Raw genomic sequence first — 21,496 nt, 5'->3', positions numbered from 1 at the left:
TTTACTCGTAATTTCACTTAGATTAACCATTTCACTTAGATTGCTTAGTAAATTCATTTGGTTGCTACCAATACTGCTAAACAGTTCTAAAATAACCCTGTGAAGTTAGTATTTGTCTTTGTTTTGTCTTTTGGTTGAAGTAATGCAATCCATTCAAGTTTCAATTTGCAGAAGAAGAATAGTCGCAACACGAAACTTAAATCGCAACGCGAAAATGACTATCGCAACGCGGAAATAACTATCGCAACGGGATAATCGCAATGCGAAATAAAAATCGCAACGTGAAAATCGCAATGCGAAAATGACTATCGCAACGCGAATTTAGTTTCGCGTTGCGATTTTGGTTTCGCGTTGCGATTTTTATTTCGCATTGCGATTATCCCGTTGCGATAGTCATTTCCGCGTTGCGATAGTCATTTTCGCGTTGCTATTTAAGTTTCATGTTGCGATTTTAAGTTTCAGAAACTATTCTTCTTCTGCAAATTGAAACTTGAATGGATTGGATTACTTCAACCAAAAGACAAAGACAAATACTAACTTCACAGTGTTGCAAATTTAAGTTTCAAGAATAAACTACTATTCTTTATGTTGTCCTTGAACATGCACTAAACCTATATGTTGTCCTTTTAAATGTTTATAAGTGCTTACTTCCGGAATGTTATCTGATGCATTTTGTGAACTATTATAGAATAATAACTTGGGTGAATACCGTGCAAGTTTGGAACATATTTGTCTTTGTTTTCACTTTTTAATATCATGTCTGTTTATTTACTGATTTATGTATTAATTTATTTTTAGCGGCCCGATAAGGCGGATGCTTTACGTCGGGTTTTTCTTGCACGACGGGGTTCACGCATCAGACGGCGTGCACGTGCCATTACGTCTCCGTTCACCCCAATAGTGCGAAGACTCTGTAAGAAGAAGCCCAACTCACCTGTCATCGTTCAAGAGGCCCCTATCATCCCTCAAGAGTCCCCTCCCACCGTTCAAGAGGCCCATGTCATCTTTGAAGAGGTCCCTCCCACCATTCAAGAGCACGATTCATACGGCGCAATATGTCGAATTATTGAGAAACCCCCTCACGTGCCGGACATGATGGATGACTGTTGGCTTTCGTATGAGTTACTGGCCAGTACCATTCCGGCAGATGAAGTGGAGAGGAAACAACTACCGGAAACAATTCTAGATAATACCCTTTGGGCTAAGACCGCAGTTGATTTTTATCTACATGAGCGGAGCCAAGGGTGTTACGCTAACATATACAAACTCAACGATGATATGTATTTGTTGATTGATCGGTCTTGGTGGGGTGTGTTATTAGGGGTTGAAGACAAAGGCTATTTCGATGGGGGGTAAGTCTTATATTTCTTCTTATATTTTATTTTGATTATTTTTTTTAAAATTTATGTAATTCACTAATATATGTCTTTTTTTTTGTAAAACAACATATTGATGCATGGGTGTCATGTCTTCTAATAGTAAGGAAATTGAAGAAAAATAAAAAAAATACGCGATATACAATTATGTCGACGTCTTTTCACGTAGTTCACTTGAAGAATCAACGACAGGAATCATATGTGTTGGCTAATGAACAAGCTAAACTTTATCCTGCATTGTGGGAGGTCGATAAGGTTAGTATTTATTTTTTTAAAATATTTTAAAGGTATTCATAAATAAGTGCGCAATTTGAATTATTACTTATGATTGTAGGTGTTTATCCCTGTTTTGGAACATACTTATTGGCTTCTCGTCGAGCTTCAGCTCCCATCCCTGAAGACAATAGTATATGACATCATGATAAATTACATATCATTGTCTGATTTGAGAGATATTATTAAGGGATGGAGCTCTGATTTGGCTAAATTCTTGGATGCGATTAATTATTGGACTTATTCTGGAAACAAGAAGCCAAAGAAGTTCAATGTTACAGTTATCAGAGACGAGACCGCGCCACAACAAACGCCGGAAGCCAGAGGGGATTGTGGTCCTCTCGTATGCATGTGCTTGGAGCATTTGACGACAGGAAGTACACAGTTTCTACCTCCCACCGATAAAGATAGAGGTGCAGTAGGCTTGTGGTTCCGGTATTTTATGGCTAGAGCGATATATGCGAGACGCTGCCTACCTGCATCCGCGTTATGAAAGTGTCCATAAACAATTTGTAAGTCAAATGCAAGTGTTGTTAAGTACCTAGAATTCAATAATAATTTGTTGTTTGTTGGTTTTAGATGTGTAGAAAGTGTTATTTGAGCAAATGTTTGGTTTCTGCAGGTTAATCCTGAAGTGAACTGCGTGAAATTGATATATGGGTGCATAAACAATTGTCTGGGGTACACTTTTTTTATTGTTTAATTGATTCTTAAAAGTCTGATTTGTTTAATTGATGAGGAAAATAAGAATTATTATCATTTTTTGCTTGTTTAATTGATTTATAAAAATTGATTTGTAAAAGTTGATTTGTTTAATATTGATGTGTAAATAATTCTTATTTGTGCTTGTTTAATTGATTGAAATGTAAAAGTTGATTTGTTGATTTCAATCTGCATCATATTGAAGGCAAAAGACCTGTTGAAGGTACACTTTCGCAACGCTAAACTCAAAATCGCAATGCGAAAGCCAAAATTACAACGCGAAAGTCAATTCGCGTTGCGATAGTCTAATACGTTTTGAGATTTTCTCGTTGCGATAGTCAAATACCCGTTGCGATAATCAAATTCGCGTTGCAATTTTTACGTTGCGATAGTCATATTCGCGTTGCGATAGTCAAATTCGCGTTGCGATTTTTGACTTGCGATAATGAAATTTGCGTTGCGATAGTCAAATTCGCATTGCGATATTCAAATGAATGTGTAATAAGTGATAATAACTGAACATATCATAGCAATGTTCAAACTCAAGTTACTAATACATGTCTAACTGAAAATGTTAAAAGTTTACACATAAAATACACATAATAGTCAAATTCGCGTTGCGATATTCAAATGAATGTCTAATAAGTGATAACAACTGAACAGATCATAGCAATGTTCAAACTCAAGTTACTAATACATGTGTAACTAAAAATGTTAAAAGTTTACACATAATACAACGTTTGCATTTAAAAATCACCTATGTTAATAGTCCCAAAAGGTGAAGCCGGTTGTGATTGGGATTTTGATTTTGATTGCGATTTTGAATGTCTTTTTCTTGACACCATATGAGCTTTGGATTTTGATGAGGATTCATATTTTGGTAGAGGAAAAGATGATTGTGATGGTACTGGTGATCTACATGTCAACCTTGTATGACCACTTTCCTTGCACTGACTACATGTCGATCTCTTCTTCTCTTCACCCTTAGACGGTATACGATCGTGACTTTTTGGTCGGTCGGGTAGCCTTCTGTCCATGGCTGGTGGCAAAACTGTTTGTAAGTCATCTGGTATGTCCCACTCAGAAGGATGTGGAATAGGATAGATAATCTCGGCAAAAGTCTGTCGATATACTTCTATAGTGTAGCAATCCATAGCGTATGCGCTTGAATCATCTTGGTTTAGATGAAGAGCAACTTTTATAACATGCCCACACGGATAACCAGATGTTTGCCATTTCATACAACTACACGCCTTTGCATTTAGATCGACAAGACTATTTAAGTTATTATCAGTACTTCAAACAAAGTGTTTGAACATGGTTCAACTCTCCATGACGTTGACTTCACAACACGTTTCGTTATCTTTTTTTCAGTCCATGGTGTAACACGATGTTCCAATGTTCCTGTAAATTTAAATAAATAATACTTAGTAAAATATATGATAAGTTACGAATTTAAAGAAATAATACCTGCATGGTTTCTTTTCTTGTAGTACTACTGTTGAATAGAGGCTCAAAAAAACTCCATTAACATAGTAATGGGTAATTTCCGGGATTGACGACTTAGAGCGTTGATTGATTCTGCACTATTAGACGTCATGAAACCATATCTTGCTCCAAGTTGATGTACTCTTGACCATCTTTCAAACCCGACATCTTCTAGTGTTTGAGCACACTGAGGCAAAACACGTCTTAAACAATTTATATGCTTATTAAAATCCACTTCCCGATAAACTTTTACAGCCTTCCAGTATGTCCATTTGTGATTTTTTATACCAGCAGACCTTGATTTTAGATTTCTATATAAATGAACACCACAAAGTCCATGAAAAGCATCTGAGAAACACCTTCTAACAGCGTTTTCAATTGAGTTTGCCCTATCGGATATGATTGTCAGATTTCTAATAGGACCTATGCAATCCCTAAGATGCCCCATAAACCATGTCCATGAATCAGAGGTTTCAGATTTGCCAACCCCGTAAGCTATTGGCAGTATCCCATTGTTAGCATCCATGGCTACTGCTAATAAGTTTACTCCAAGGTATCGACCTTTTAAATGTGCTCCGTCAACTATAATAACTGGGCGCATGCAAGTAATAAACGAACGAATCTACAAAATCATATACACAAGAAATATAATCATTTAAATGTGAAATGCATGTAACTAACAAAAATGAGTCAACAAAATTATATTGATTTACTAACCGCAACACCAATGGCGATAAACATCAACTCAAAGCGTCCATCTCTATCTATTTTGATATGAATTACCGACCCAGGATTTTTCAGCTTTAAATTGTGACAATAAGCCGGCAGTTTGGCAAACGATGCTTCTGGCGACCCCCTCATCAATTCCAAGGCATAACATTTGGCTCTCCAAGCTTGAGAATATGAGATACTAATCTTGAACCGAGCATTCATGTCAGTCATAATTTCATGTCCCCGATATACCCTGCCATTCAAAAATATTAACTCAGCCAGAAAACCACCCAACACCTTTTTGTTTGCCTGTCTATGGTGAGGAAAAACTTGGGTTCTTGAACATGTATGTTTATCAATAAAAGTCCTAACTTGAAACATTTCGCAATCTTTTATCCTCTTTGCAATCATACGCCACGTACAGTTTTTGTCAATCATACACCTTGTTTTTGAAACGATCTTTGCTTGATTTGTTAACTTTTAGTTGATAGCCATCTTCCACACATTTCGTATACAAAGCTATCTTCAAGTCTTCCTTTGTATCAAAACAATCATCTTTCTTGATACGAATAATTTTTGTGTAACAATCAACTGCTATTTTTACCAACTCTTCTTCCGGTATCTGAAGTAATTCTGGCATATTCCAGTTATACTCCCGTGGCATTTTCTTCGGGGACTTTTCTTCGGGGATTTCTTCTTCTTCTTTTTCTTCTTCAGGGTTATATGAATTACAGAATGGATGTTCAACATGTTCATTCACAATCGTAACTTCCTCCTCATTATCATCAATAACATCTTCCTCGGCAGCGGCTGTTTCATCATCAAAATTCGAGTATTGACCAATATCAAAATCATTACACGCAGGGTCTGTTTCTTCTTCTGAAACATCATCAAAATCCGAGTATTGACCAAGATCAAAGTCCGGGTATTGACCAAGATCAAATTTCGAATACCGACTAGTACTCACAATTTTTTCTGTTGGCTCATCATCGTCTAACTGGTTAATACGAAAACCGGAATTTGGTGCTGAAAGTTTTTTTGAAATTTGGATTAGGGAAAGGTTGTGGGTTTTGAGATTGTGTTTGGTATTGGAAATGTGGTGAAACAAAATTTGCTTGGTGATGAAATTGTGGTGGAACCATTAAATTTTGAGCACCATAAACTGGGGTTGAAAAACTTAGTTGATTACTACCCGCTACTGACCCAACTTCACTACTTCTAGGTTCAACAACATACAATGCAACATCATCTTGCGAAACACTAATGTAAGCAATGAATCGTTCAATATCTTTATTGTCGGTTAACAAATAAACTTTACCTTTTCTCTGATAAGATAGCCTAAATCCACTTAAGGGCTCTAAATTCAATTTATTTGCAACACGTAACATTAGAGTTTCATAAGTTAACTTTTTTAATGACAGTTTTAGTTGAAGATTCATGGGTAAAGGCATATATTGTAAAACACCATGAACATTCTCCCATGACCCTCCAAAATACAAATCTATCCAAACATGATCAACATTAGATGATTTCATTATTGTAAATTAATTTACTAAACAAACGAGCTGCGAAACTAAAACCTGTTACCGGATGGGGAAGGATGTCGTTGGATATAGGAACGGATGTCACTGGAGAGAGTGATAGATGGATATGGAAGTTGCGATTTAGGGATTTAGGTTATGAGTTGCTTCTGCTGCGTAGTTATATACCCAAAACATTTGTGTTGCGAAACTAAAACCTGTTGCGAATTTGAAATTCAGTGTTGCGACAGTCAGAATCGCGTTGCGATTATGTATTATCGCATTGCGATAGTCAGAATCACGTTGCGATTTACATATTCGCATTGCGATAGTCAAAATCGCGTTGCGAATCTGGAAACTGATTTGCGATACTAGAGATCGCGTTGCGATTTAGAGATCGCATTGCGATTTGTTGGTCATTTTGGCAAATCGAAAAAAAGTTGGTCAAAATCGTATATTATAAGGAATTTTCAGTCACTGAGGTTATTTTCTCTATGTATTATATAACAACTTTAGTGAATAAATACTTATAATAATTTTTATATATTAACTTCAAAAAAATATTTTATTTTTATATTAACTTATTAAATATATTTTATTTTTAATATAATTAAAAATATATTTTATTATTATTTTAATTTTGAAAATATATTCTTTCTAATTAAAACTTTTAAAAATATTTTTTTATTTTAACTTTTGAAAGTATATATTTTATTTTTATTTATTAAATATATTATATTATTATTTTAAATTATTAAATATAATTTATTCTCATCTTAACTTAAAAGTATTTTAATTTTATTTTAAATTAAATAAATATACTTTATTCTAAACTTAATTTATATATATATATATATATATATTTTTAACATAAATTTAATAAGTTAAAGTAAAAAATCAAATATATTTTTAATAAAATTAATATAGCAATAAAATATATGCTTGATCTTCCAATCACCCCTTTTCCAATTTTGTACGGTTTAATTTCTTTAAACTATCATGTAGGGATGTGCAGGGGTCGAGTTTCGGTCAATCCGACTCAATCCAAAAAAAATTCATCTTTCATCCGACTTGATTCGATTTGATCCAAAAAATATATGTCTTCCACCTAACCTGAATCCAACCCGATTTTTTAAGATAAAATTTGAACCCTACCCGACCCAAAATAATATATTTATTAAAAATATTATTTGTATTTAATAAAAATAAAAATTTAATTACAAAATAATATATGAAGGACTATTATTGCAATTATCTATAAATATATGAGGTAAAATTATATTTTTTTGGGTCAAGTCTGATCGAATATTTTTCACCCAAAACCTAAACCCGACCAGAGCCGAACTTAACCTAAATTGTTTTTAAAAAAATTCAACCCGATCAGATCGGATCATATCATAACTCGTCTAATTCGGGTCTCATGCCAATCCCTGCCAAGTGCCAACAATATATTTTTTTGGTACATTAAAAATTTTAGGTAAGGGTAGCTCCCCGCCAACAGTATACACACACACACAAAATGTCGCTATTTTAATCCAGCAGTGGCGTAGGCTTAGTGGCTTGGTGTTTAATTGTTTTCACATCTATTCTAGGTTTGAGTCTCCTATCCCACATATTTGTGTTTTTTTATTTTTATTTTCTACGTGACAAATTATAATAAATTTAATCATCTAATTTAATAGTGAAACGTGACATCATCTTATTCAATTATTAAATTTATTTTAATTTATTAAAAATATGACTAAATTGAGAGAATATATAAATAGGAGGAACCAAATGTATGATTATACCAAAATATTTCACATCACCTAATTTGTTAAATGTTAAAGGCAAGTGGCTTGATTGATAACAATTAAATAGTTTAGTGGTTTGATTGATAAAAAAAAGATCAGTTTTAAAAGTAAAATGGTTAAATAGTTGAGTGGTCAATAATATAATTTACCCTTAAATATATATAGGAAAAATGTTACCTCAGGTCTCTGTACTTTTAAAAAAATTAATATGGTCTTCGAATTTTTTTCAGTCAATGTGGCCCATTGACTAATAATTTCCTTCGTTGACTGTTACAATGCTTACGTGGCACTTCACGTTGTTGACATGGAAGTCTACATTGGTTGGTGATGTGGCTGATGATGTGACAAATGGGCTAAATTGCTTTTTTTTCCAAGTTCGATGGCCAAATTGATTTTTTAAAAAGTTCAAACGGTTATTTGATTTAAAAAATAAAAATATTTTAAATTTAAAATATGAAAATATTAAAAAGAAAATATGATTATTAGGATATTAGAAAGAAATGATTTATTTATTTCCAAATGATCACTTCAACAAGAATCTACCATGGGTAAGCATTAGTCCAAGTAAGCTGATCATTGCTAAAATAAATCCCATCCTCCTTGACCGACCACAAGCAAGAAAAATGATAAACCATGCACCGATCTTCATCTCGTGTGGCCTTGAAAGCCACAAAATACCTCTCCTTATGATTCACCCACACTGCATGGCAGAAGAACAGGGTGGTCCTGAACACGTTTATTTTTGTATCCCATGTGTAATCCTCATGCTGAACCATGCCTTTCTCACCAAGGTCTTTGTTTTTAGACTTACAATGCAGATACAATGACGGCTTGCTAGATTCCGATTCCGACGTCGGCAAATCGTTGGTTATGTGGATATGGTAGTTGACCCATAGAACATCTTCGGTGACTGCGTATACCGACGGGAACGTCATGCAAAGTGCCACCATTAATGGCACCAATTCTTCCTTGAGGTCAACCATGGTGTAAGAAGTAAAGACAATGGGGATTTGGTTTTTATAGCATTGTGGATTCGGTCAAAGAAGTAGGATTTATATTGCCATAAATTCTCAACACTTATTTTAGAGGCCAAAGTGGGAAAATAGTATTAATGTGGAACAGTTGTAAAGTTTAATTAATATTCTTTGGTCATTAATATGTTTATTTATTTGGGAAGGAATTTAATAAGGAGATTTGATTAAAAGAATTTAATAAGGAGATTTAATTAAAAAAAATTAATTAATTGATTAAGATCTAATCTAGGTTTGATAATACAAATAAAAGAAAAAAAAACCTTATAATATTCTACACAATATTTTATTTCTATATTAAGTACATTTTTTTGGGTGGTTGAGATTCTTATGATAACTATTTCTGTCTTATTTACCCATTTATTCATGTTTTATATTTATAATTGTCAAAGTCCGTCTCATTATTTTACACCCCAAAAACTTATTTAGTTCTCTACATTTTTTTTAAAAGAAATGTAAATCTCGTTAAAAAAATCTCTCTTAACTCAATCGAGTCAAAATTCAATCAAGACAACAAAAGCAGAAAAGAGTACCCTATTATTTTATTGAATAACTTCAATACAACTAGGATTCGAGCTCGACTCTAACTCGAAAACTCTAAAATAAAACTCGATTCGACTCGAAAACTCGAGAACCTAAAATTTTCAAGCTCGACTTAAACTTGAAACAATGAATTGAAGCTCAAAAAAAGTCATGAAAAAAATCTTAAACTTAACTATTTATTTGGGAAGGAATTTAATAACGAGATTTAATTAAAATAAATTTAATTAATTAATTAAGATCTAATCTAGGTTGGATAATGCAAATAAAAGAAAAACTATTATAATATTTTAAACAATATTTTATTTTTATTTTAAGTAAATTTTGGGTGGTTGAGATTCTTATGATAATTATTTCTGTCTTATTTACCCATTTATTCATGTTTTATCCTTATAATTGTGGAACGTTTTTTTTAAAAGGTGATCCCTTATATAAAAAAAATCTTAATTTACGACTTATTTGAGAGAAAATTAGATTTTTAATAAATCTGATTTGGAGTCGTTATCGACCATTGGATTAAGTATGGCTAATACCTAAATAGCGTCATTTGAAAATAATTTTTAAAAAATCATTTGAAAGAAGAAAATTGGTATGCGTTTACTAAAGATTCATTTAAAGGGTTTGGGAATCGATTACGTATGGAAAAGAGTAAACACCCCTACAATATCCAAAATTGGTACCTAGTAACTTATACATTATCGTGATAGTTGAATTTGCCAATTCAAATATATATATATATATATATATATAAAATACAATCATTTTATTCTGAAAAACTAACGAGATTTGCGCTTCATCCATTTAGAAGTCTATCCCCTTGATTTTTCAAACAATGTTGCCTTCTTATTTATGCAAATAAAAATATACACAATTCAAATATGGATATATTAAAATGTCAAACAACAATTAAATTATTAAAACATACAAAAAAAAAAGTTACTGCACGTCATTATTATTATTATTATTATTATTATTATTATTATTATTATTATTCAAAGACATTTTATTAAAAAATAATGAAATATCAATTCAATCAAATAATTTTACGGAGTTGTGTTTCAACTATTTAGAACACTCTTCCATTTATTACTCGATCAAAGAAGGTATTACTAAAAACTACAAGGGTATATATTTTATTTAAAGAATGACTCAATTTATTTGAAGTTCACATTTCGTTCAAATGTTATCTTGAATCGTACAACAACTATTAAGTATGCTTATCACAATCATTTTACGATAAATATTCTTGAAAATTATATTCGAGCAAAACATTTCTAAAATATACTTACATAGGGGTATTTCATAAATTAAAAAAATTAGCAAAGGATATATAAATATATAAGGGTTAAGAAATATTAAATATATATATATATATATATATAATATAAAATAATATGATATATACATACGTGAGGAAAAATAAACGAGGCTTATAAAAATATACATTTATTATATATGTAACTAATTCCAACTTAAGCAAAAGTTTAAAAAGTAATGCGTATGGACGTGTATATGGTATATATATTCATATATAATAGAAAATACAAATAAAATATGGAGCACGTATAGTATAATATATATATATATAAAGGACTAAAATTAAATAATAAAAAGTATAAGGACTAAATGTATAAAATGATAAAACTAACTAAGGACCAAATTAAAAGAAAATGAAAATAACAGGGGCTAAATAATGCAAACAGAAACCTTAGTGGTACATCAACAAGCAAAGCAACTTCATGGCATAAGAGGAAAGTACCATATAATACAAGCACTAAAACTGAAATAAAACCCTAAAGCATTCGAGACTAAAACAGGAGAAAAATAAAATATAATGCAAAAATCAATATATCATAAAATATGAATCAAAAGGGTAAAGGACCATAATGAAAATCATAGAAAATTAAAATGCCAAAAAAAAGGAAAAAATTCAATTTCATTTGATGACTAAATCGTAAAGCTTACAAAACTTACGAGGATTAAATATGTTATTGGCTAATCTATGTCAAATACCACTCACCTTTAGGCGCCGACTCGAAAATGCCACCGACGTTTTAATTTTGCCAATTTAAGCATTGACGTTTATGTTTTACTCCAATTAAGCCACTCCGCTGTTAATCTATTAACGGGACGATGACATGGCATGGACGGGCCGTGATGGTGATGATGTGGATGACTTACCAAAATGACGTCGTTTCAACACAATTATTTTGATGCTCAATAAAGATAAAACGACGTCGTTTTGCTTAAAAAATTATTAAAATAATATGTAACTCATGGGATTTGAACATCAAACCCCTAGATATTAAACATAATATTTAGCCATTGAGCCACCTTATATTTCTTTATTGGTTTTTCTATAAAAGTTTTAAAATTTTAAAACTCTAGTTAATAATGCTTGAACCCCAAATAAAATTATTGCTTAACCCCTGGCATCGATATCTAGTACCCTTTATCTCCATCTTCATTCTCTTGTTTTCATCACCATATTCTCAAAGTTGTTGCTTTTAGTAAATTCAAGAACACACCCAGCAGATGTACAAGTTCTCAAAGATCTGAAAAATGGTGTGGACCCTCCTTCCATTGCTCCGGATCTTGATTGAGCTCATGGGATTTCTCCATTATTCCATGCGACAACATCTTCACTGACCACTTCACTTGCGGCCTCAGGTGTGATACACTCGTCTCTGGTTTGCTTCGAGTTCATGACTCGTTCTCCAATTTGTAGGCTCCTGATAAATGCACATCATAGGTGCATCCAAGCTCATTAAGAAACCAAAAATGTCAAGGTTAAATTAGCTCCATGGCCAATGAATATACGCAATGCTGAAGCTGAGCATATGGTATTTCCAAATTACAAAGAACTTTCAATCTTGAATCCAAAATTAGATATCAGTGACTAATTGAAGATCATATGCTTACAAAGACCATTTGCCTTCAATAATAAGTCCAAAGAAACAAAAAAATGTACATCAATGCAACACAGTTGTTAGTTTAAACTTTACAAATGTGCAACATCTCTTCAAGGCAAAAATTAATAAAGCCAGAAGGTTTTTCTAATTGCTTCAACTTGAAACAAAAACACCTTAAAATAGCACGAATGCATATTCAAAGCTAATCAAAACAGTAATATCCCCCACCCACCCCCAAAATAAAAAGCTCCACAGCCCTTGTAATGAATATTACCACCCGATTAACTAGCCATGTCACCATAGGAAGCATCAACTGCACATTTGACCAAATGAGTTTTCTGCATCTTCCACCTTCTGATAGAAACTATCCACCTATTCCTGCACATTTAACACGCTTGGGTCGACTAGGTCTCTCTGGGAACTCAGTCACCGTTGAAATACCCGCAGTTCTTGGCTCACTCCCTCACCTTAAAGAACTCTACCTTGACAAAAACCATCTCTATTGACCAATTCCTCCAAGCTTTAACAACCTAACACGCTTGAAATGACTCAAAATCCAACGAAACTACATTTTCAGTGAGTTTCCTGATCTGGTTTCACTCAGAAAGCTTTACTTTCCCGACGCTAGTGATAACAACGTATCCGGCCAAGTCCCATCAACGTTTCCAGTATCTCTCGTCGAGCTCTCGATGAGGAACAATATCCTAGACAACATCGACAATATTAAGTTCTTACAAGTTCTAGATCTCAGTCACAACATCTTATGCGGTGCAATATCATCAGTTTTTTTCAAGCATCGTTAAAAACATTTGTAGAAAAACCAACAAAGAAATATAAGGTAGCTCAATGGTTAAATATTATGTTTAATATCTAGGGGTTTGGGGTTTAAATCCATGAGTTTCATATTATTTTAATAATTTTTCAAGCAAAACGACGTCGTTTTGTCTTTATTGAGCATCAAAATAATTGTGTTGAAACGACGTCGTTTTGGTATGGCATCCACGTCATCACCGTCACGGCCCATCCATGCCATGTCATCGTCTCGTTAACGGATTAACAGCGGAGTGGCTTAATTGGAGTAAAACATAAACGTTAGTGCTTAAATTGGCAAAATTGAAACGTCAATGGCATTTTCGAGTTAGCGCCTAAAGGTGAGTGGTATTTGACATAGATTACCCTATGTTATTAGCTCACAACACGTGCGGCTGTGAGAACTCAAAACGATGTCGTTTTTACAAGCTTCATTTTGTTGCCACCCCTAAGGGTGCGTTTGGATGGGGGTATGTAAGATTACCGGGGGAAATATTTTTTTCCAGAATGTGATTCCCCCATTTGGATTGCAAAGATTCCCAACCCCCGGTAATAAGTCATTTTCAACAGTGGTATTTTGGGGGCTTATTACCGGGAATGTGATTATCCCAAATCCCTTAGGTATTGTTATATTCCGGACGTTTTGGACTAAAATGCCCTTAACATAATTTTTTTTCAAAAATATCATTCTTCTGTCGTTGAATAAAAAAAATTCTACGAAGGTTAAATTGTAAATTTATCCTTAAACTATTTTAGATTTACAAAAAAATCCATAATTAGAATTTTATATGAAGTTCAGGGGTTAAAATAAAATTAAACCCTTTCATTAAACCTATTTATCTTTTAAATTTTATAAAAAAATTATATAAATTTTATGAGTTTAAATTTTTTAAAGAAAATATATAAACTAAAAATAGTAAAGTTATATGTTTTCTATGATCTTTTATACAAATATTTTCATTTGAATATTTACAATTCAATTTGTTAAAAAACGATATATAATAAGGACAATTTAGTAAAATATGCATTTCAATAATATTTTATTCCTTTAATCAAACACTGTAATCTTACATTCCTGCTAAACGAACCAAACAAAACAATGTAACATTCACAATAATGTGTTAGATAATGTTACATTCCGATAATCCTATTCTCGGAGGTAATGCTATATTCCATGAACCAAACGTACCCTAAAAATGAAAAGAGAAAACCCTCTCTAATTTTCATTACTTTAGGATTTTAGAGAACCCTCATCACGACCACTTGCATAGCAATAAATCAATGGTCTTTCTCGCTCAAATTACCTCCTACGAAGACATAAGCGAGAAGGAGAGAAAAGATCCCTCCTTTCGACCTCAAAACATTCCAAAATTAGGTAAAAAGCAACCCTTTCTTTATGTTGTTTTTCGAGTCCTCTATTGTTTTCCCCTCTCATTTTTGTTCGAAATTGCTCTAATTGGTCTATCATTTTGGTTTTTTTTTTCTTTTCATTTTTTTATTTTTATTTGAATGCTTATGATTTTGGTTGTGTGATCTTTTTTTTTCTTGCATGAAATCCTCCTCTTTCTCTTGTTTTCATTGTTGATGATTTATCTCTCTTTTTGTTTTTTTCTTGTGGATTTTTTAAAAACCCTCACGAGGATGTTGCTGAAATCCTCGTGAGTAGAGTGAAGGCCATAGGCATACATGCATCTGTATGAGTGTCAGGGTCTTTTACAGACTGGGGTAGAAGGGAAAAGAGACCACATCTCTGTTGGATGTTACACAAGCGAATACTAGGGGACTAGAAGGTCTCGACTTTCTTGTCATCTGAGGCATGCATGGGTGGCTTGATGGGAGGACCAATTTGTCGAGACGTTTCTCTGCCCGACGACGGAGAGTGCAAATAGTACACCACAAACGGTGTAACTAGTCTCGAAAAAATAAGTGCTTATCCTCTATGAATCAGAGAAAACACCAAATTGTAGAGTTGCCGCCAATCTTTTTATTTGATGAGATTGGTCACCAAAATGTCATATTATTTTAATAAAAATTCCTAAGAATAATATTAAAATAATACAACTCGGGTCTACTTACCAGAAAAATGGGTTCGAGAGTCGGTTATGTATGGGAAAGAATTAGCATTCCCACAATGCCCAAAATTGGTACCGATATTTATTAATCTTAATATAAATAATTACTAAATATTTAACATAAATATTACTAATCATATTTTAATATTAAAACTATATTATAAAGTTATAAAACATACTAATATTATAACTAACATTATTAAAATATAAAATGGAAAATATTTAAATTAATTAACATGATCTAAACTATTATTAAAGTTATGTACTACTAATGTAATTTACCCTAAATTATTAGAAAATTGAAATGTAAATTATTAAAATATTAAGGATTATACCTGATATTTATCGTAAAGTATATATATATATATATATATATATATATATATGAAGTAGTGATCAAAACATAAATAAATAAAATTAAAAGAAAAAATTAAAATATATGAAACATGCTTTTGATGACTAAATTACAAGGTTATAAAATTACAGGGACCTCGGACTCAATTTCCCCAGACCCGAATTACACGCAGGTCTCTCCCCAAAACGACATCATTTGGGGAGGGGAATAAATAGGCCTTATTAGGCCTGAAGAGGTTTCAAACCTCATTTCCCTCATTATACTCTCTCGAAGCTCTCACTTCTCACTAGAATTCTCTCACCGGAGGGAATTCGTCCCCGGCCGATAGCCAATCGCCACCGTCAACCGCCACCACCCACGGTGGCTGGATATCAACAAAATACACCAAATCACTCCCTCTTTTCTCCTAAACACAAATCCAGTATCATTTTCCCCAAAACACCCTAAATCGCAGTAGATCTAAGGAATATACCTTTAAAGTTCGACTTCTCAGGCCGCACGTGGAGGCGCGTGAATGTTTCGATGGTGGTAAGACTTCCTTCACTCTCTTCTCTAAATATTTTACTGGTTTGGGTGATTGCCTTCTTGATTGCTCGTTGTTCTTGTTCTTTGCAGGTGCATCCCTATTTACATGGGGGTTTCGACGCTCCCTTTGGACCGGTTAATGGAGTGTACCTCGGTGAGTCACCGGAGCTACGGTGGTGACTCACTCTAGGGGTGGTGAACTGTACGATGGAGAGAATTGGCGCATTAAAGATCTTGTAGATCCAGCGAGGACGTGGCCACTGCTGGTTGAAGCGTTCGTCGACGAGGATATCATCATCTCTATGGCGGCGCCGAAATAGCCCTAGGGTTGCAATGAGCACCCTAGGGTTTTGCTGGTTCCTTATTGGTCGTTGAATCTTTCTCTGGATTGGACGGCTGAGGAAGAGAGGCGCTGGAAATACATACGTAAAACCCTAATCGCCTTTGGATCTGTTTCTGGGCCTATTGGGTTGTTTAGGTTAAGTCTGGTTGTAACATGAGTTTAGGGTTATGCTTATAATTGGGCCTCAGGGCTTAATGCATTGGACCTGTAAAACTGTAAGAATTATTTATAATAAAAATAACATAATTATAATATAATAATATATAATTATATTGAAATTGAATTCGGACGAAAATGACTGTCGATACAATTCACGTGGTTCTCAATGATCCTTGGTGTAACAACTTCATCGGACGACGTTGAAGTCTTTGATGGCAATGGTGATAAGGTTTGACAGCTTAGGGTTAGGATTAGTCTACCCTATCCTTAAGTTTAAGCCGAAGGACTTAGGATTGAGTTTGGGTTTGCATGTATTGAGTCAAATGTGTGTTTTGGTGCCTGTTAGGCTTCAGAATTAGGCTTCTGACTTTATATATGTTTTTTTTTTGTTTTAATATTTGTAGCGGGCAATGAAATTGGTTTAGGTTTGGCAATATGTTGGTTTAGATGTGTAAACTGAGACAAATAAATAAAAGTGTTAATATTTAATTGATTTGCGCATATATAATTAATTAAACAAATTAGTAACCTAATATATTTATTATAATATATATTAATATTAATCCCAACTTTAAAATAAATGGTTAAAATGAATTCATATAAATCTCAAGGTTCGAAATTGGAAAAGCAAGTGACTTCATTAAGGTCAGGATGAAAATGTGCATTTACAGTTGCTCCTCTTTGGCCATTTCCGTTTTAACAAGAATGTGTGAAGATAAAATGATGATAAATTTTCGTCCAACTTTATCTTTTATTTTAAAATTTGGTGGTGTCTCACGAGAGACTGAAATATCTTATCTCAAGGGAGATATAATATGCTTTTCAAGAGAATTAATTTCAATGATTGTATTTCAAGAAGAATAATTTCAAGGGAGATAATATTTTCCCTGATAAGCAAGTTTAAAGATCTTGTTCCAAGATAAACATTTCTGAGAGAGAAAAAAACTTTTTTTGCTTCTTTTTGAATGAAATAATATCAAAACTTGTATTTCAAGAGAAATAAATCTCGAGTGAGATGGAATTTTGTTTTAGGAAAAAATGATTTCCATGCTTCTGTTTCAAGGGAAGTTGTCTCAAAAGAGATAAAATTTTGTTTCAAGAGATACTATCTCAAGGGAAACAAACAATTTGTTCCTTCGTGTTGGGGAAGTCAGATTTGAGGAAGACATTGTTCCTTCGTGTTGAGGACATGTAGTCGTATTTGGGTAATTGTGCATCTGAAGACAATGTTGTTCATTCTCGTTGAGGAAGTATAAATGTCTTTAGATAATTTTCTTTTGAAAACGACATTACTCCTTAATTTTAAGGAGATCTAGTCGCTTCTGGGTGATCTGTTTGATGTTAAATCTGACATTGACATTGCTTCTTTGTGTTGTAAAGGTCTAGTGGACGACATTATTCCTTCGTGTTGAAGACATTTAGTCATATTTAAATAATTTGCTTCTTTGCTTGTGGAAGTCGAATTTGAAGACAATGTTGCTCCTTCGTGAGATCTAGTTGTCACTAATTTTTTTTTCCTGAAAGATTTGTAAAAATTGTGTATATATGAATGTAACTATCTTGAATATCTTCATGGATGTCAACATGAAGTTTATTTGATTTCTTCAATTTTTAGCTAGTTTTAAGAAAATGTGAGCTTTCGAAGTTATCCTCGTGAGAGGAGAATCAAAGTTTTATTCTATTTCCTATGATGATGAATGTCTGATGCAAAGACGTAAAATCATGTAACATGTATGTCTATGTTGATAAATGTTTTCTTGATTCGTAGCTAGGGTGGATGCACAAGCAATATTTATTTTCTTTCTGATTTGTTCATCTTCATTCTTGTCTGCACCAAATTGTACCCTTGTAATTCTTGACTTGTGACAATTTGTTCTTCTTGCCCTAGTAAATTCCCCCTTAAATTTCACATTTTCTTTCCCCAACATCGATTCTGAACTTTTAAGTCCGAGAGACCTTTTCAAGTTCCAAGATGCAATCCCCAAAGAGACTACCTTGTTTGAAAATGTTTGTCTTCCTCTTTTATTTTTCAAAGTGTAACACTCTTTTCCCGTATCTAACCCCAAACACCAGTCAGAGATGTTACAAAACATTAAGAGACAATCTATATTTGAAAACTGATAAAATTTTGTTTCTTTCAGAAGTTTACAATTCTTAACTTTTTTTTGTAAAATAATTTTTCATATAAAATAAAATATAATAACATTATGACCTCTATTTAAAATTCGGTTTCAGGCATCAACTAGACAGTTCTATTCTTTTTCATATCATAAATAAAACTATCTAAAAACCATCTAATTTAAAATCCAATTACTTAATATTTAATACTACCCATACTTATAATTTGCAGACATTTCTTACTCGTATACATGGCATCACTATTATCTGAAAATATTCCTCGGTGATTGATGCCAAACTCAGCCCCTAATCATTTATGTATAATTTATGGCGATTTTCTAAACTTATTGTTCAAAACACAAATCTAGGCAGATTTCACCAATTTGTATTTTCATCTTATTCACTAATTCTATTAGCTCACCAAATGCACGTGTATGCATAAACCAAAAATCACATAGCAATTAGGAGTCACTTCTTACCATAGTAACTGTCACTGGCTCATCGCAAGCCAATGTTCGTTTGATAACATAAGTACAAATTAATTTGCACTCACATGTTGTCCTTAGCTTGTAAACCTTCCTTAAAGATTCACATTTCATCCTTAAGCTTCTCCTTAGCTTTAATAATGTTTGATCTTGATTTCAAGCTCTCAATCTAATTGAGCATCATTACCAAACATATACAAATTCAAACCATATGTTAGAATATTATTAACATAAGTACACATTAGAAAATAAATTCCTACAAATCTTCCTATTCTCATTCGATACAAATTCCATGTCACAACATAAATGTTGACCTTAAAACTTATGATTGACCAATGAAATTCCTTTTTATCCAAATTTGACATAACATTTTCACTTAAAATCCCAACCTTTCCATATTTGTAATTTGAACCTCAACTTTTACTAACTTCCTAAAATAATCAAATTTCACATCCTAGCTTCAATTTCAACATCCAAACATTAATTTCCAGCATAGTTCATCTATTATTTCACATTTACATGTTAACCCACAACTTTTCTATAATTTTTGAATAGATCCCTTAACTTTTATAAAATTACAAAAGGGTCCTTATAACTTTCTAAGGCTTGAAGAATCCTTCCTACTTCATTTCTAACCCTTACATAATTTTTCTCACTTCTTAAATCTTAGGACGAATATTAAGAATGTAGGGTTTCATGATTTCACGTGATTCAATTCGATTGGAGTAGGAAATCAACCTCTATTAAACATTTCAAAACCTCTACAATTAAACCTCTAACTTAATTTCATCAAATCACATATTTCCCCTAAATTTAGGGTTAGACTGAAACTTATATACACATGTATAGGTGATTTTAATAATCAACCAAGCTTGGAAATGAATTTATATCCTCAATACCTCAAAATCTATCATCAATTCTTAGAACCCTAACATGAATATAAACCCTAGAATTTAGGATCTTTAAACTTAAGCAAAATTAGCATGCAATAATGGTACCAAATGATACTATTTTTTTTAATATAACGATTTTCTATTTCACAACTCGATTCAAATTTAAAAGGAAATTGCTCAAAACTAAAAAATAAAATTTTTCTTACCTAGTTCATGGGGAGCACGAAATGGAGCTTGAAGATGAGCTTGTCTCATGAAATTTCTAAGTAATTTCATGTTAATTTGTCATTTATTAAGCTTAAATGAATTTAAAATTCATTTAATGTGAAATGACAATTTTACCATTAATGAATCCTTATATTTACATTCAGACCAAGCCACATAACCCTTATCATCTTTCCAAAGTCAAATATGCACAAAATATTATACCCTTTACCATTTTATCCATGCAACTTTCCAAAAATTTCAATCTTTCCATTTTTCATCAAACGAACCATATTGAACATGGAAATTATTTCTCAAATCCAATACTCCATATTACATTTCATCATTTTAAAATGTGAAAATAATATTTCTAAGTTTAATTTATCATCCTTAAAATTTTCTCAAATTTTCTATTCGATCCGATTTATCGAATTTTATCGGACTTTAACACTTTCTAGCTTTTAACATAAATTCCGGATCAAAAATCTAATTTCCACCAAAACATCATTTTTGAGGGTAAACTATTCATTTATGGGGTCAAAACACTTAACTTTTTGAATTTCACTTTTGGTCCCTAAATATTTGAAAATTACCCTGTTGGTTCTTAAACTTTTCCAAACTTTATACTTTGGCGTCTAAACTTTCAAATTTTACATTTTGGTCACTAACCAAATTTATGGGGTGTTACAATTCTTCCCCGCTTAAGAAAATTTGTCCTCGAATTTTCAATTGGTACATGATGTAAAAAGACAATGATACTTCTTTTTTTTTAAAACATTTGATTTCTCTAACAAACTTTAATAAGTACTAATTCCTTAATAAGTCAAATTCTGACTGAATCTTAAAATCCTCCGGTGTGATAACATGATAAGGATTTGATCGATACTTTAAGAATCACTGATCACCACTTTAATAAAATATATCTTTTCTCTATAAATCCGAATAAGACTTTTATTGATCGACAGTTATCTTGAGATTATCTTATATAATCTTTACCTATTACAAATTCCATTGTAACTCGTTTCTATTCCCTCTAAGGGATGGGAATCGGTTACAATAATCCAGAAGGTACGTGATGCTCTGTTTTAACCTATTGACATATCAAGCATTTAGAAACCAACTTGGTAATAGCTCCTTTCATACCTACCACTTATATCGACTCTTTCCTCGATAATATAAGCATCTA

General features: G+C 32.5%; 1 protein-coding gene across 1 annotated transcript; it reads right to left on the bottom strand.

Moving 5' to 3' along the window:
* Window positions 1–8,402: 8,402 nt before the first annotated feature.
* LOC120145987 (S-protein homolog 18-like) lies at window positions 8,403–8,846 on the bottom strand. The gene has a single exon (XM_039159670.1). The coding sequence runs from the start codon at window positions 8,844–8,846 to the stop codon at window positions 8,403–8,405; it is 444 nt and encodes a 147-aa protein (XP_039015601.1).
* Between the last annotated feature and the right edge of the window lie 12,650 nt (window positions 8,847–21,496).

The sequence above is a fragment of the Hibiscus syriacus genome, unplaced genomic scaffold, assembly GCF_006381635.1.
Source record: "Hibiscus syriacus cultivar Baekdansim isolate YM2019G1 unplaced genomic scaffold, ASM638163v2 tig00002511_pilon, whole genome shotgun sequence".
In the NCBI taxonomy this organism is placed as follows: Eukaryota; Viridiplantae; Streptophyta; class Magnoliopsida; order Malvales; family Malvaceae; genus Hibiscus; species Hibiscus syriacus.
This window is presented reverse-complemented; position numbering and strand designations above follow the sequence as displayed.